This window comes from Mytilus galloprovincialis, chromosome 3, assembly GCF_965363235.1.
Source record: "Mytilus galloprovincialis chromosome 3, xbMytGall1.hap1.1, whole genome shotgun sequence".
Classification (NCBI taxonomy): domain Eukaryota; kingdom Metazoa; phylum Mollusca; class Bivalvia; order Mytilida; family Mytilidae; genus Mytilus; species Mytilus galloprovincialis.
Genome location: NC_134840.1, coordinates 89,854,782 through 89,869,169, shown reverse-complemented (window position 1 = coordinate 89,869,169; position 14,388 = coordinate 89,854,782). Strand labels below are relative to the sequence as shown.

Genomic DNA, 14,388 nt, shown 5'->3' with positions numbered 1-14,388 from the left:
TATACACTCATACCACATTTCCTTATTGTTTAAATAGTTCAAAGAAACTCAGTAAAAATATGCAAAGTAATAACATAAAAGGATACAGAACATACAAATTGAAAAACTATAACTGAAGACCACCCTGTGTTATTTATGAGGTTGACACTGACTATCTATTTGCTAGGTCATGGTACTTCCGAATGCAATTTTTGAGAAAAAGGACGAGACGTTCTTTGACAAAATCCTTTTTAAGTTGCTTATATTTTTTTAGTCAGACACCAATGACGTCTTACAACGTATAGGTAGCAGACGCTAGCTCTTAAATATATTAAGATTTGAGAAAGGGGAAATGGTTTGTTAACATTAACTTCTAAACACATCTTTAATACGATAATAGCACAACACTCTTGTCATTTGTCACTGCACGAAACTACAGCTGTTATACACAGGCACTTGTCTCAGAAAAAAATGTCCTATATACCTTTATACAACACAAGGTACTTAACTTGCATTTTAGAAAAATGTCAGGCGGTGACGAAATTCCGTTATAAGACGCTTTCAACCCAACTAAAACTGTTTATATCGTAAATCTAAATGGTTTTATCTTTACAATGGTGTATAACATGCCTACATTTGTTGTCGGAATCATCCGTAGCAATCTTACCAAAGTATGTCAATCGTAATAATTTTGCCAACCGTGAACGGCTGATGAATTGGCAATAAACACGTCACGTCTCCTTATATATCTCGGTTTCGTAATGGTCAATTTTATGGGAAAGTCTAAATGATTATCGCAGTTATCTGATTTTATTTCATTTTCATACGTAAAGTCAAGAGAGAGTCTGAATGACATTAACGGTATGTATAATTTGTATCTAAAAAAGGAAACTCGTAACTTATAAGACATACCACAAATAACACCTAGACTAGAAAGCGGCATATAACGGAATTTCGTCACCGCCTGACATTTTTCTAAAATGTAAGTTAAGCACCTTGTGTTATATTAAGATATATAGGAAATTTTTTCTGAGACAAGTGACTGTTCTTTTATAGGATATTGTGCAAAGCTAGCAAAATTGATGTTTATATTAGGTAAGTATATGTTGAATGATTGCAAATGAGGCAACTATCAAATTGGTGTGGACTTAATATTTAACAAAACCCATACTGTATTATCAGCTATAAAAGGCAAATGTCTAACAATTAAAAAGAAAATGATTCTGAGTCTGTATAACAGTCTGATTTATGACAAAACAATGAACAAAAACAAAACAAATATGACAGACTGCATTCAGCCACACCAACTAAGGTTCCTAACTTGTGACAGGCAAATACAAAAAATGTCGGGAATTAACATATTTAATGGACGCTCAGATTGACAAGATGCCCAAAAACTACTACCAAAAATACCAACTAACAAGAAGACAAAAAAAATGTACCGACCTTATGGTATTGATTTAAAGTAAAATAACAAATATACCGACCTCCAAGGGAAATTCAAATCGAATTATATATAGTAAGTAACTAAGAAATATTCAATGTTGGTCTAAAGACGGTTAAATTGTTATCTCGAATAAATTGTTTTGTAGGTTAAATCGTTTAATGAAAATTGAAATGATTCTGAGTCTGTATAACACTGCATGATTTGTATGAAGTCAAACAATGCTTATTTAACAACAAACTTTTAAATATCGTTATTTTATCGTACTCACAATTAGGATCAGTCGTTGAACATGGAAAATTGTAAATGTTGTTACAATCTATAAGGAAAACAATACAACACATTAAAAACACAGAAGGAACGTCAATCAAAATTACTATCTATCATACAAATATAAAAAAAATCTTGTAAAGGGATTATGGCTATAAGGTCAATTATTGACATATACCCCAAATGTTACCTTAGATATGCCCAAACGTTATCAATGTGAAAGGTGTTGAGAATATACAAACACACGGAACCGATGAAAACAAACTATGAGGACATTATGAAAAAAGGAGATGGGGTACAATCTATGAGAGAACTATCGACCAAAGACCACAGGATTACAAAAACGCTACATTTTGAAAGAAATTAAAGTAGGACTTTTATTGTTTCAGGCATTTTGCAAAGTGAGATATTAAAATAATATTTTTCTTTGGGCAGTGAGTTTGGTTGACTTTGAACAAAATAAGCTCTTAAACATCTATGGCATGTTAATGCTTTGTCAGACAAACATCGACGTCTTTGGGCCTGTATACATGCTAACCTTAAATATGACCCTTAGTTGCAAATTGGTTGTGCATGTACCCACCATGATAAGTTGAAATGTCAAAATTGAAAAGGAGCCACCAGGAAAGCACCTTCCACTGACTCATTCGATGCATCGTCTTATACATGTTAAAACAATCGTTTGCCGCATGGTTTTTGTATCTAGGACGTACAATAAAACGGATCAAAGCATTGCTCACAAGAATAAACAGGTATAAATTCAACCTAGATTATGCTGGAGGCCGGTCCATCAATTGAAATTTTCTAGGCATCCTTTATTAAAAAAGACAAATCTTTATTATACTATTGCATGTGCTTGTCTGCATATTTATTTGTTCGTTTATCCTGTAGACCTCTATTTTTTGTTAAATACCTTCATTTGCCTCTTCTTAACATATTCAAGATATTTTAATATTATACAACTGTCCCCTTTGAGTGTCGTGGCCTTCTTTCGGTGGTAAAATACAGTTCAGTGCCGTGTGATAGGCCAAAGATTTGAAATTTGGACGGAAAACGTCATAATTATTCAGTTTAATCAGGTATCCTTGTTCAGTTTTGTCAATATAAGCATAGAAACATCGCTAATGAATTATTCACTTGCAAGTGAATGATACACAGGATCAATTAAATCCAAAACTTGATTTTTCCGCGAAACCGCTACTAATCAGTGACATGAATTCAGTCACATTAGTTGCCCATACTATTAACAGAAAATACCTTAATTGACAAATGGTTTCAGAGGACATTTTGGAAAAAAAACAGTGATGGATGAATACGGCCAATGCATGATTCAGATCTATGAGATGTTCCCGTGTCTAGCTTACATACAATTTTTGTTTTGTTTTGTCTATTTTTCGATGTCATTACGTACCTGACAAATCAATGGTAAAATTCGTCCAGCCTCCAGTGTCATTACATACAGACTTCGCTTTCACCTATGTAATTTAAAATTAGATTTTTTTCAATATATATGTATGCCAACATTTATAAAACGCATACTTTTATCAGAAATCAACTTTGTAATTGTTTGGCTTTATAAATATTTTGATATGAGCGTCACTGATGAGTCTTATGAAGACGAAACGCGCGTCTGGCGTACTAAATTATAATCCTGGTACCTTTGATAACTATTTAAGAAAGCCAATAAACATAACATAATAGATTCTGTTATAACAGGGACAATGTGGTCGGTAATTTTAAGAATGATATTTTTTGTAATCAAACATTCTTTTGCAGATCTTCGATACATTCTGAATTTCTTCATTACTTTTATTATACTCGGAGTCGATTAAGTGCCTTTCGTATTATATAGACACTTTTATACTCTTAAAGTATATGTTCCTTGATGTCATTGTGGTAAGTTTGCTCTTTAATTGCCGTCTCATTAGAGTATCTTCAATATCTCTCATTAATCGTGTAACCATCATGGTAATACTGGAGGAATACATGTTTCCGAAAACTGTGCCGGAGGTACACATTTGTCTGTATTTGAATTAATGTTAACACTTTTTCAAAACTGTATATATTTCAAATAAAACAAAATCCCTAGATAGATGAGTCTAACTAGTGATACCTGAAACATGCAAACAACCTTAGCATTTTTTTGACACAAACCAAATATAACATGTATCCACTGCAAGGATTATTATCTTTCTATCGGTTTAATAAATACTGTTAAGTCGTGGTCGTAAAAATAAATATTAGCTTTTAACCGGAACATAGGCTTACGGTCTTTACAAAAAAAAAAAACACAGCATCAGCAGTAACAAACTCATTAAACATGATTAAAAATGTTAATGTCTACAAAATTGTTCTTCCGCAAGAGTATCGTTGAGATACGGATAAGAGATCGAGGAAACGGAAACAGGTCATACGTAACTTGTATAACTTTGACGCTAAAGGATGATCCATTGGCGGCATTTGTACGAAAAATTCAAATAGGGATCATTGAAAACATCAATTTTAGACGTTTTGTATATTTATTAGTGCTTGTTTTATTTTGTTTAGTATGTTTATTGGGATCATACACCAAATGACGATGATATGAAGATATTGGTTTCTGAAACCCTCCATGAAAAGGTATTTTAACGAAAGCCGAACTTGTGTGCATTATGTCTTATAGTACTAGTAATGATACATACAAGTGACAGGGGTCTAGAGTCCATTGATTATACTTACTTTTACAAGGTATATTTACCAAAGTGATTGTTAATGCCACAATATGTCACCTCAAATATAAAGATTTTCATAGATAAATTTATAAGGGAAATTATAACCCGGTAAATTTGTTAAGTTTTTCACTGAGTACATGAGCTTCATATAAATGCAAAAAAATAATTATGTATGCAACACTTTTAAATGTTATAGTGTTTTAAAATTGTACCTGTGTAGTGAAAATACATCCGTATGCATCTCTGCTCACTCTCATTATAATGTACTTTCTACCATGCTGTAATAAACATTTGAACAACGTAAAGAAATGTTACTTCTGCTAGAGTTACGAATTTAAAATACATGTAGATTCATAAAACTAAATTTTATGACATTGAATGTTGTAATATATCAATTGTTTACAATATACAAAAAAATGTAGCAAAGCTTTCACAATTCAGTAGTACCCACTTGTTGTAAGTTATACATCTAAAGAGAAACTTAACTTAGTTGATATGTGATTTAATTGGTTTTCTTCTTTCAATTTTCTCGTTTTGATGTAACTAATATATGTATTTGAAAGTACAATGTATGACATACTTTTGCACTGAACTTAGAAAAATAGGGCTGCATGTTTTGACTAACTCTTGGGCACTGAACATAAGACATATCATTCCAATTATACTGGTCCACTATTTTCTCGTCCAAACCTAAAGTAGATAAAAAATTGTAGCACTTTTAAAGATTGTAATATTCTGTAAATATTTATCAATTAACTTAATAATTTGCTTTTGGTTTATAATTAGTGATTTTTTCTCTATAAGATGTATATATTGTTCTTAAAAAGAATTTTTTAGAACCAGAAAATGTCATCATTCTTAGATTTTGCCAAATTTAGGAATGTTCCTCTATGTTTACCTTCAACCTTGATTGAACGGAAATTGTAAGGTATTGTCCATTTGACTTCTATGTATTTGCAGAAAAGAATTCTTAAAAATTCATATGTATTAATTTATACTTTATTCCTTGATGGATGTTAATATATGATACATACAAACTCTGACTATTAATTCCATAATTTTTGGTCAATAATTAAAAAAGTTTCCTATTAGGTCTCTATGTTAATTTTATTGTTTGGAGTGTTGATTACCTGATGGAGTAAGTATAAGTAGTGTAACGGCCTTCCAACCAAAACAAAAACAACATACATGTGCTTTTAATGTTTGTTTATTTTTATCATGTGACTATACCGATTTGAAAATTAAAAGACATCAATGAAAACGGTCATCACTTTATAGTTTTGATTATTGATTTTATATCATTATATAAGTTAACTAACTATACACAAGCTTGTCATGCTTTTAGCATGGTGAGTTGTATAATAATACAGAGTCTCTGAAAAGTTTATTAAAAAAACAGACTAAAGTTTATATACATGCAGATATTTATTAATGTGCAAAATGCACATTTTGGAAGCAAACAATTTAGGAAAATAAAAAAAAAATGTTTTTATAGTTAGTTAATTCTGTCATAACTCATGTTCACTAACATAACATATGAAGGTAAACATATAAAACAATATTCATTTTCATATCCTTTGCCTGTAAAGTACTTTTTACTAGTTTATACTATATCTAATTTTTAACAGAAAATGGTAAATGCAGTTTCCTATCATATATAGAACAATTATTACAATCACATGACAGAAATCTAAGTTTGGTAGATGGTCAGTACAGGTCATCTTAATATTTAAATATACAAAAACTTTAATTCACATGGTACAAATAAACAAACATTAAAAGCACATGTATGTTGTTTTTGTTTTGGTTGGAAGGCCGTTACACTACTTATACTTACTCCATCAGGTAATCAACACTTCAAAAAATAAAATTAACATAGAGACCTAATAGGAAACTTTTTTTAATTATTGACCAAAAATTATGAAATTAATAGTCAGAGTTCGTATACATCATATACTAACATACATCGAGGAAAAAATTATTAATTTATAAAAATGAATTTTTAAGAATTTTTTTCTGCAAATATATAGAAGTCAAATGGACAATACGAATTATCAAACCTGACAAGGAGAAAGTATGGACTAAGGAAACAAAATTAGTAAAGCCTATTGCTGTTGGGTACATCAATTTCATTAAGAAAGAGGCTTTCCAAAAATGTTACAAATGACAAAGTACCTATAGTTTTCCTACTTTATCGACAAAAAAAACCAGCTTTTCCTAGTCATTGTAATAAAAAAAGTATGTAAATACAGTTAACCAACGATTTAAAATAAATATGCAACATACTAACTGTTCCTTCCTAATACAAACTTGAATAATCTAAAGTGCCAAAACGTCTAAGTGTTTGATCTGGGAAGAGCAGTTGTTTTTACCCCTCGAATTTAAATTCCAGTGATAATCTTCGTATTTATATTGACAAGAGTTCACATGCTGAGATGTCACGTCTTCTTTACTAACCATTAATATGATGTTGATAGTCCTTATCACAAATCTTTACTACAACTATCACATGAACTTAACATAATCCAAGAAAATAAGGTCAAGGTCATATAAACCAAACATAATACATGTACAAATTACAATCATTCAATACACTAAATATAGTTGACCTATAGCTTATATATTCTAAGAAACAGTTTTAATCAAGAAAACTAATCATTGACTAATGAACCACGCAAATGAGGTCAAGGTCAGATGAACCATGTCAAGCAAACATGCATAGCTTAAGATAATTCTATTCAACAGATAGCCTCCGCCGGATCACTCATCGGTCTGACTAGCAAAAATACAAACAGATTTGATATCTGGATAAGTCAAATGAAAAACACACAAACCTGAGATATCGTCCCACTCAATTACACCCATGAATTCTCCTGTTGCTTCATGATAGTATAATCCATAATTACCAACAAAGGTTATGTTATGAATAGGTTCTAATGGTATATCTGTAATGAATACAATAACAGTTATTCTAAAAATTTCATAGGTTGATATTCAGACTTGTTGTTCTTTATAGCCATGAGTGATGCGCAAAAATGCGCGGTTTTGGTGGTTATGTTGTCCTTGTTGGGGAATTTCGGGTGGTGTAAATACCGCACATATAATTCAAATACTAAATAAACTCATCTTAGATACCAGGACTAAATTTTGTATATACGCCAGACGCGCGTTTCATCTAAAAAAGACTCAGCAGTGACGCTCGAATCTAAAATAGTTAAAAAGGTCAAATAAAGTACGAAGCTGAAGAGCATTAAGGACTAAAGTTCCTAAAAGTTTTTCCAAATATGCTAAGGTAATCTATGCCTGAGGTAGACCTTAGTATTTCAAAAATTCAAAATTTTGTAAACAGCTAATTTATAAATATAACCATATCAATGATGATTCATGTCAGCACAAAAAAGTCCTGACTACTGGGCTGGTGATACCGTCGGGGAATGCAAGTAATCTTTTATACCTCATATGAAGAGGAGAATAGTTTTGTTAGATATTTTTATCATTCTGAAGATACTACTGAGAGGGAAAACCCATAAAATCACCATGTCCAAGGTTCTCTTAATATATTTTAATGTATAAAAATCAATACTCTAGCATACCGGCTGTCCATGGTGAATGGTCCCGCTAAAGTTAAAAAAAGTAGTTTTTTCCAAGTAGAATATTGCACAAGACTTCTGCAGTATTTATACAATAACTTTCTTACTGCAAACAATAAATTCTAATATGACGTGCTTCTTTCGCTGTGTGAATACACCCATGCTCTAAATCCAATAAAATGTATTTGCCACATGCGTATATTGACTACTGCAGAATAATGAATTTTATCAAATTGGCATGCATTTAATATTACATTAACTTAAAACACTTCCAAACTCCTAAAATGATGTACATGTTGTTACTTATTAATTTATTATGACTGTAATGTGTTACAATTCGAAATTGACAAATTTGATCTAGATGCGACAACCGTTTATGCTAACCGTTCAAAACTTCTCCGTCTGAAACATCACATTGCCATTTGTTTGCTTGTTTAAAAACAAAAAAGGGGGGTTCGTGGAAGAACCTACACAAACGTTCTACATTTATATACATCGGACATAAAAATTGTCCTAATCAGAATCGAAATAATTGATGCAAGCTTTACTTTATTGTTGTTTTTCTTGTAAAGAAAAGACTAAAAACATGTAAAAGTTGTAAGATTTTGGAAATTGTGAATATGAAGCATGAAGCGGGTGTGCAGATATCCCTACATGCTTCAATATCATATTCTTGGTTCCTGGAGGATGATAGTAACGAGAGATGATAATCAAGCGAGACAGGGTTCAAAGATTACATTTTCTTAAGATAATGTGTTGTATCTTGTTTGTTTGATGATATAGTTTCTACATGTAGTCTTAAATGAAAGTCAATCAATTCTAATAAGTTCTATATATTGTTGTCATTGGCAGTAACTGTAGGTCTTCCTGGATTATTTACTATTTATTTTGAACTGATGATAGGAACGTACACAGCTACTTTTGCATAGGTACTATTTCTGTACCAGAAATCTCTAGTAATGGAAATTTACTTATAATTTTCAGTACTTTTTTGTTACTTTAAAATTATTGTAATATTTGGGTACCTGTATTTTACAGTACTTGATTTGTACTTGAAATTTAAGTACTGCAAAATTTTGGTTACACCGTTACATTTCGCTCCTCAATGCTCTTCAACTTCGGCTTTTTAACATTTTTGGATTCGAGCGTCACTGATGAGTCTTTTGTAGACGAAACGCGCGTCTGGTGTATATACTAAATTTAGTCCTGGTATCTATTTTCAGCACATTCATTTGACATTGAAAGTTTATATCTTTTTCAAATCTCTTAAAATTATGATTTTCAAACACGGAATAGTGTGATCACTGTTGCTATTATTTCTGTACCAAAAATTTAAAGTACAAATAAAGTACTGTAAGAGACAGGTACCTAAATATTACAATAAGTTTAAGGTAAAGAAAAAGTACTAAATATTAAAAGTAAATTTCAAGTACTACAGATTTTTAGTACAGAAATAGTACCTATGCACAAGTAGAAGTGTACCTGCTTTGATTTTTCAGATTTTAGGTATTCAAATGTATCTTCATCTATATAACCTTATTCACATTATTTGAATTATTTTCAAGTCTGGGGTTGTGCTAGTCTTATTTAGAAGGTTGAGTTCTCCGTTTTAATTAAGTCATGTATGTTAATGTCGGCAACAGCGCTACCTATATCTCCAGATTTCACTATTATATGTCTCCTCTGCTTTTAAACAACAGTACAGCTTCTTTTTTCTCAATCATAAATTGTTGAATGTTTGTCTGCTTTAATTTTGTCAATATATGGACTTTTACTAGTTTTAGGTACTTTAAAATCACTATCCAAACATTTGCCAATAAATTCTTCCACTTAAAGAGCCAATAGTTACGAGACATGGTTCAATCATTTATGAAAGTGATCTAGTGAAATAATAATTCGATGAAGCAGCAAATTTGTTTCATTTTTAATCAAGAAACATCGCTGATGAATTATTCAATTGCAAGTGATAAGTTCGATCTCTCTAAATCTGTATAAATGTGATCTTTAATATCACCCCTTGGATATGGGTTACGAATGGTTATTAAAAGGGGAAAAAATTACAAAATGGAACCATTTTTGTTTCCGGTTATATGACCATCGGCATTTTCGGATGTCAACTCGATTGTTAATTAGATGACAACTAGACAAAAATACACACGAAATATTAATACCTATTGTCGAGTGCATGTATTGGTATTTGTTAATTTCAACATTTTGTAATATGCAATTATACGTTTATGTATTGTAATATTCAAAAAAGAGAATTTGTCTAATGAGTCAAATCGGTGAAATGAATGTTTAAGATGTTGAAATCTTTCTTAGAGTTATTTCAATAAATACCTTTTACGCTTACAGACGATGAATATCCATTTGATCCAAACTGATTTATGGCCATGATTCTAAACTGATATAAACATATATCAGGAACTGTAGCGTTATAATGGTTATCATCTAGCTGCAAAATATATGTATGCCTATTATAGACTCTAAATTCAGAAATTATTTCGCACATTCATTATTGCGATTTTGTAATTTTAGACAAAAATGCGATTAAAATTTTTGCAATATCTAGTAAATCCTTTATAATTTAAATGATACATTTCAAAATACGAGTTTAAGTTATTGCGATTATAACCTTGTCGCATTTTTCGCAAAATAAAAACATTGTAATAATTTCTGAATTCACAGTTTTAAATATATGCAATTAACTTATTTTAATTAAAGCTTGTCATTTTTTTTCACTTGTTTTTTTTATAATACAATATTATGGTGTTTATTTGCAACGTCATAATTAGCTGCATGCCATATGCTAATGGAAACTTGGTTTTATACATTCCAACTTGTATTTGTATTTTTTTGAACGTACAACTTTATGTAAGTAATAAAATGATTACACATAATATTTACCTCTGATACTAATATTTGCCATTCGGTGTTCTCTGATTTTATCTGTATGACATGACATACTTTATGAACATCATTTGGTAGATCCCATGTCAGCATGATTGTGTCACCTTGTATACTTGATAGATGTAAAGTCGGTATAGGTGGATACAAGCTAGAATCATCCGGAAAGTCTGTAACTATAAAAAAAAAAACCACAAGAATGTGTCCCAGTACACGGGTGTCCCATCCGCACTATCATTTTCTATGTTTAATGGACAGTGAAAACTGGGGAAAATCTCTAATTTGGCATTAAAACTAAAAAGATCATATCAAAGGGAACATCTATAATACTAAAATTACGAGGTCCAATTTGTCAGCCGTCATCACGTAAAAGCGATGAATCAAAGAATTCAACTTTATATATAACTAATATAGTACAATGGTGTTGATTAAAAATTACACCACTCTAGGCCCGATTGTTTTCTACGTAATTAAGTTTGCCAATAATTATGAAGTTCCGGATCGAGTCCGACACCGATACCAATAGTATATTCACCTGTTACCTATTACCTTATCTGTACGTTCCGCATTAGACAGGCGCACCACCAAACAGTGTATTTAGAATTTTGCTGTATACTGTTGAGTAAAAAATATTCCATTCCAGGCCCTTTTGTTTTCCAAATTATTAATATTACCAATAATTGATAGGTTCCAGGTCGTCGGGTTCAAACAGAAAGATTTTGAAAGCAAAGAAAACTGTGCACCTTATACATGTTATAATAGGCATGACTTTATCAGATGACAATACCAATACTAAAATAAAGCATACGCATAGTTATATATCAGTCACGGTCGGACCCGCGATATCACGGGTGTGTTCTAGTGTGTACTAAGTTTCAAGTTGATTGGACTTCAACTTCATCAAAATCTACCTCGACCAAACTCTTTAATCTGAAGCGGGACAGACGGACGGACGAACGGACTGACAGAATGACGCACAGACCAGCAAACATAATTCCGATAAATGGACGATCATATTGTGGCTAGATAAATATCATACTAGAATTTACAAGTGATCTGAAAGTGTTATCTAGGACCAAATGCTTGTATTCACATGCAGAAATATAGAAACAAATGGGTTGGGTCGGATAGAAATTAACCTTTTGCAAATGAATATCAAAACAAACATCAGTGAACATATTTCCGGTTGAAAACATTTGTACTGAAAATTTTAATCTAATTGAAAATTGAGTACATATTAGAACCCACAAAATAAACCGAGATTTATCTTTTATTTTGTATTTGAATGTCCCAAATAGTCAAAGACTATTTAAGTCTAATACGTGTACATGCATACGTGCAAGTGCATGATGCCGATTTTCATCCATCGTAGCCTTTATGATACTGTTTTTCCCGATACTTTATTTTTGTTGGAAACTGTCATATGACTTTTTCGAAACAAGAAACAAATTTCAAATTCAAGTCTTGTTTAAAAGTATAATTAATATGAAAGAAACCGTCTGCATTTAAGATCATTTAACTAGATTCCAAGTTACAGCAGATTCCAGCGAGTATAAAGCTACAGGTAGATTCTTTGGTTAGCTTCCTTGCTAGCTCAACCATGAAATCATTATTAGGTACACAAGCCTATGGTGGAGTCAATAGTTAAACAGAGAACCAATCAGAACTAGTGACAGAATATAAACATTGTAAAACTAGTTTTACAAGTCAGATTAAAAATAAGTTTTCAATCAAAATTTAAAATTTATTGATAAGTATAAGCAAATTCATACGTAGGTTGAATGATGAATTGGTGCTATGCTCCTCCCAATTTTAAGGTAATAATCAATTCATGGTTGAGCTAGCAAGGAAGCTAACCAAAGATTCTACCTGTAGCTTCATACTCGTTGGAATCTGCTGTAACACCGAAGGTGTTCTCCCTTTAACCGTGTTTTCCTAATTTTCAGATTCAAATGTGAACTTCAGTGTTTATTTTCGATCCACCAGAGTTAAAAAACTGTTATTAAACCTCAGCAAGTAATTTTGTTTTCTTCAAATTAGTAAAAAATACACTTTTTTCTGAATATCATTTGACTGCAAATTATATTGTGATATCGATATAGTATGGGAGTGGTTCAAGCAAGCTATTGTCTTATCATAGGAATAGATAAATACATAAATACATGATTTTGTCGATAAAATTAACAAGGTGGACAAGGTAGCAGGGTTGCATATCAGACACAAACAAATAATAGGCTTGTCTAAGCCAATGCAATGTACATGCCACTTTTCGTATTCGGTTACAGCACCGCAGGATTTGACTAGTTGTTTAAAACATAATTTAAAGGTATATTACCAATGTTATATCAACTGATCGAGCGGAGCTTACGTTTTAATGTGCATAAGGACAGTCTATTTGAAGATGTGTGTAATAAGGATTGATTTCTAATCACCTATCAGTGTCATCAAAGTAATTTAGAAAAGAATGACTGGACACTTCATTGATGAGTTTACTGATCATAAAACAACTTCCTATGGATGGACTGGTTTATTATAATCGAACCGGTTAAACCCCGTCCAGTCAAGTGAAATAAATCGAGTAATAATACAGTCCAAAAAATTGGAAACAATAATGTTTTGTTGAGTAAAGTTCAACATGAAATGTAATGATTCTGGAACCTTTGATAACTATTAACACCACTGGGTCGATGCCACTGCTGGTGGACGTTTTGTCCCCGAAGGTATCACCAGCCTATTAGTCAGCACTTCGGTGTTGACATGAATATCAAATATATGGTCATTTTTATAAATTTCTTGTGACAAAACTTTTTTTTAATTTTTCAAAAAATTAAAGATTTTCTTATCCAAGAATAGATTACCTTGGGCGTATTTGGCACAGCGTTTTGGAAATTTGGGTCCTCAATGCTCGTCGACTTTTAAATTGTTTCGCTTTATAATTAATTTCATCTGAGCGTCACTGATGAATCTAATGTAGACGAAACGTGTGTCTGGCGTATCAATTATAATTAGGTACCTCTAATAATTTTTTGAATGTATTTCAAGAGTTATACGCGTACGGATCAATATGAATTCATCTTGATAACGACGCGACTACTTTGTCTATTACAGTACTCATTTTTTAGGGTAAAATAATAGATACATGAAATTGAATAACGCGGCTGCCTGACAAAAACTTGCCAAACTAAAATAAAGCAGGGGCCCCTTCTTAAACAGTTTTAAAATTCCTAAATTCCTCATGCCGTAATGCAATCTATTCTTGGGCTCCTCAATGTAGAGTTACCAAAAGTTATGATGACTGTTTCCAAATGTCTTACAGGTCCTTGTATAAATGGAGAGTGACAATTTTCAAATAGCCTCTTAATTAGTAAAGGACTTAAATGCACCCACCCAACACAGCTATATTATATATCATTTGAAAGCTTATATTATGTACTTTCTGTATTGTGCGGTCGGTGCAATTTCTGTTAAATCAAGTTCAAAGGTCAAG

At 31.6% G+C, this 14,388-nt stretch overlaps 1 protein-coding gene across 1 annotated transcript in view; it reads right to left on the bottom strand.

Moving 5' to 3' along the window:
* Positions 1-14,388, bottom strand: part of LOC143069320 (uncharacterized) — a 164,561-nt gene that overhangs the window by 112,421 nt on the left and 37,752 nt on the right. Inside the window, exons 5-11 of the mRNA XM_076243889.1 lie at positions 10,902-11,077; positions 10,335-10,449; positions 7,239-7,349; positions 4,985-5,094; positions 4,617-4,682; positions 3,105-3,168; positions 1,695-1,742 (exon numbers count right to left, since the gene is read on the bottom strand). Of these exons, the coding sequence (XP_076100004.1) occupies positions 1,695-1,742; positions 3,105-3,168; positions 4,617-4,682; positions 4,985-5,094; positions 7,239-7,349; positions 10,335-10,449; positions 10,902-11,077 (690 nt within the window). The remainder of the gene's footprint in view (positions 1-1,694; positions 1,743-3,104; positions 3,169-4,616; positions 4,683-4,984; positions 5,095-7,238; positions 7,350-10,334; positions 10,450-10,901; positions 11,078-14,388) is intronic.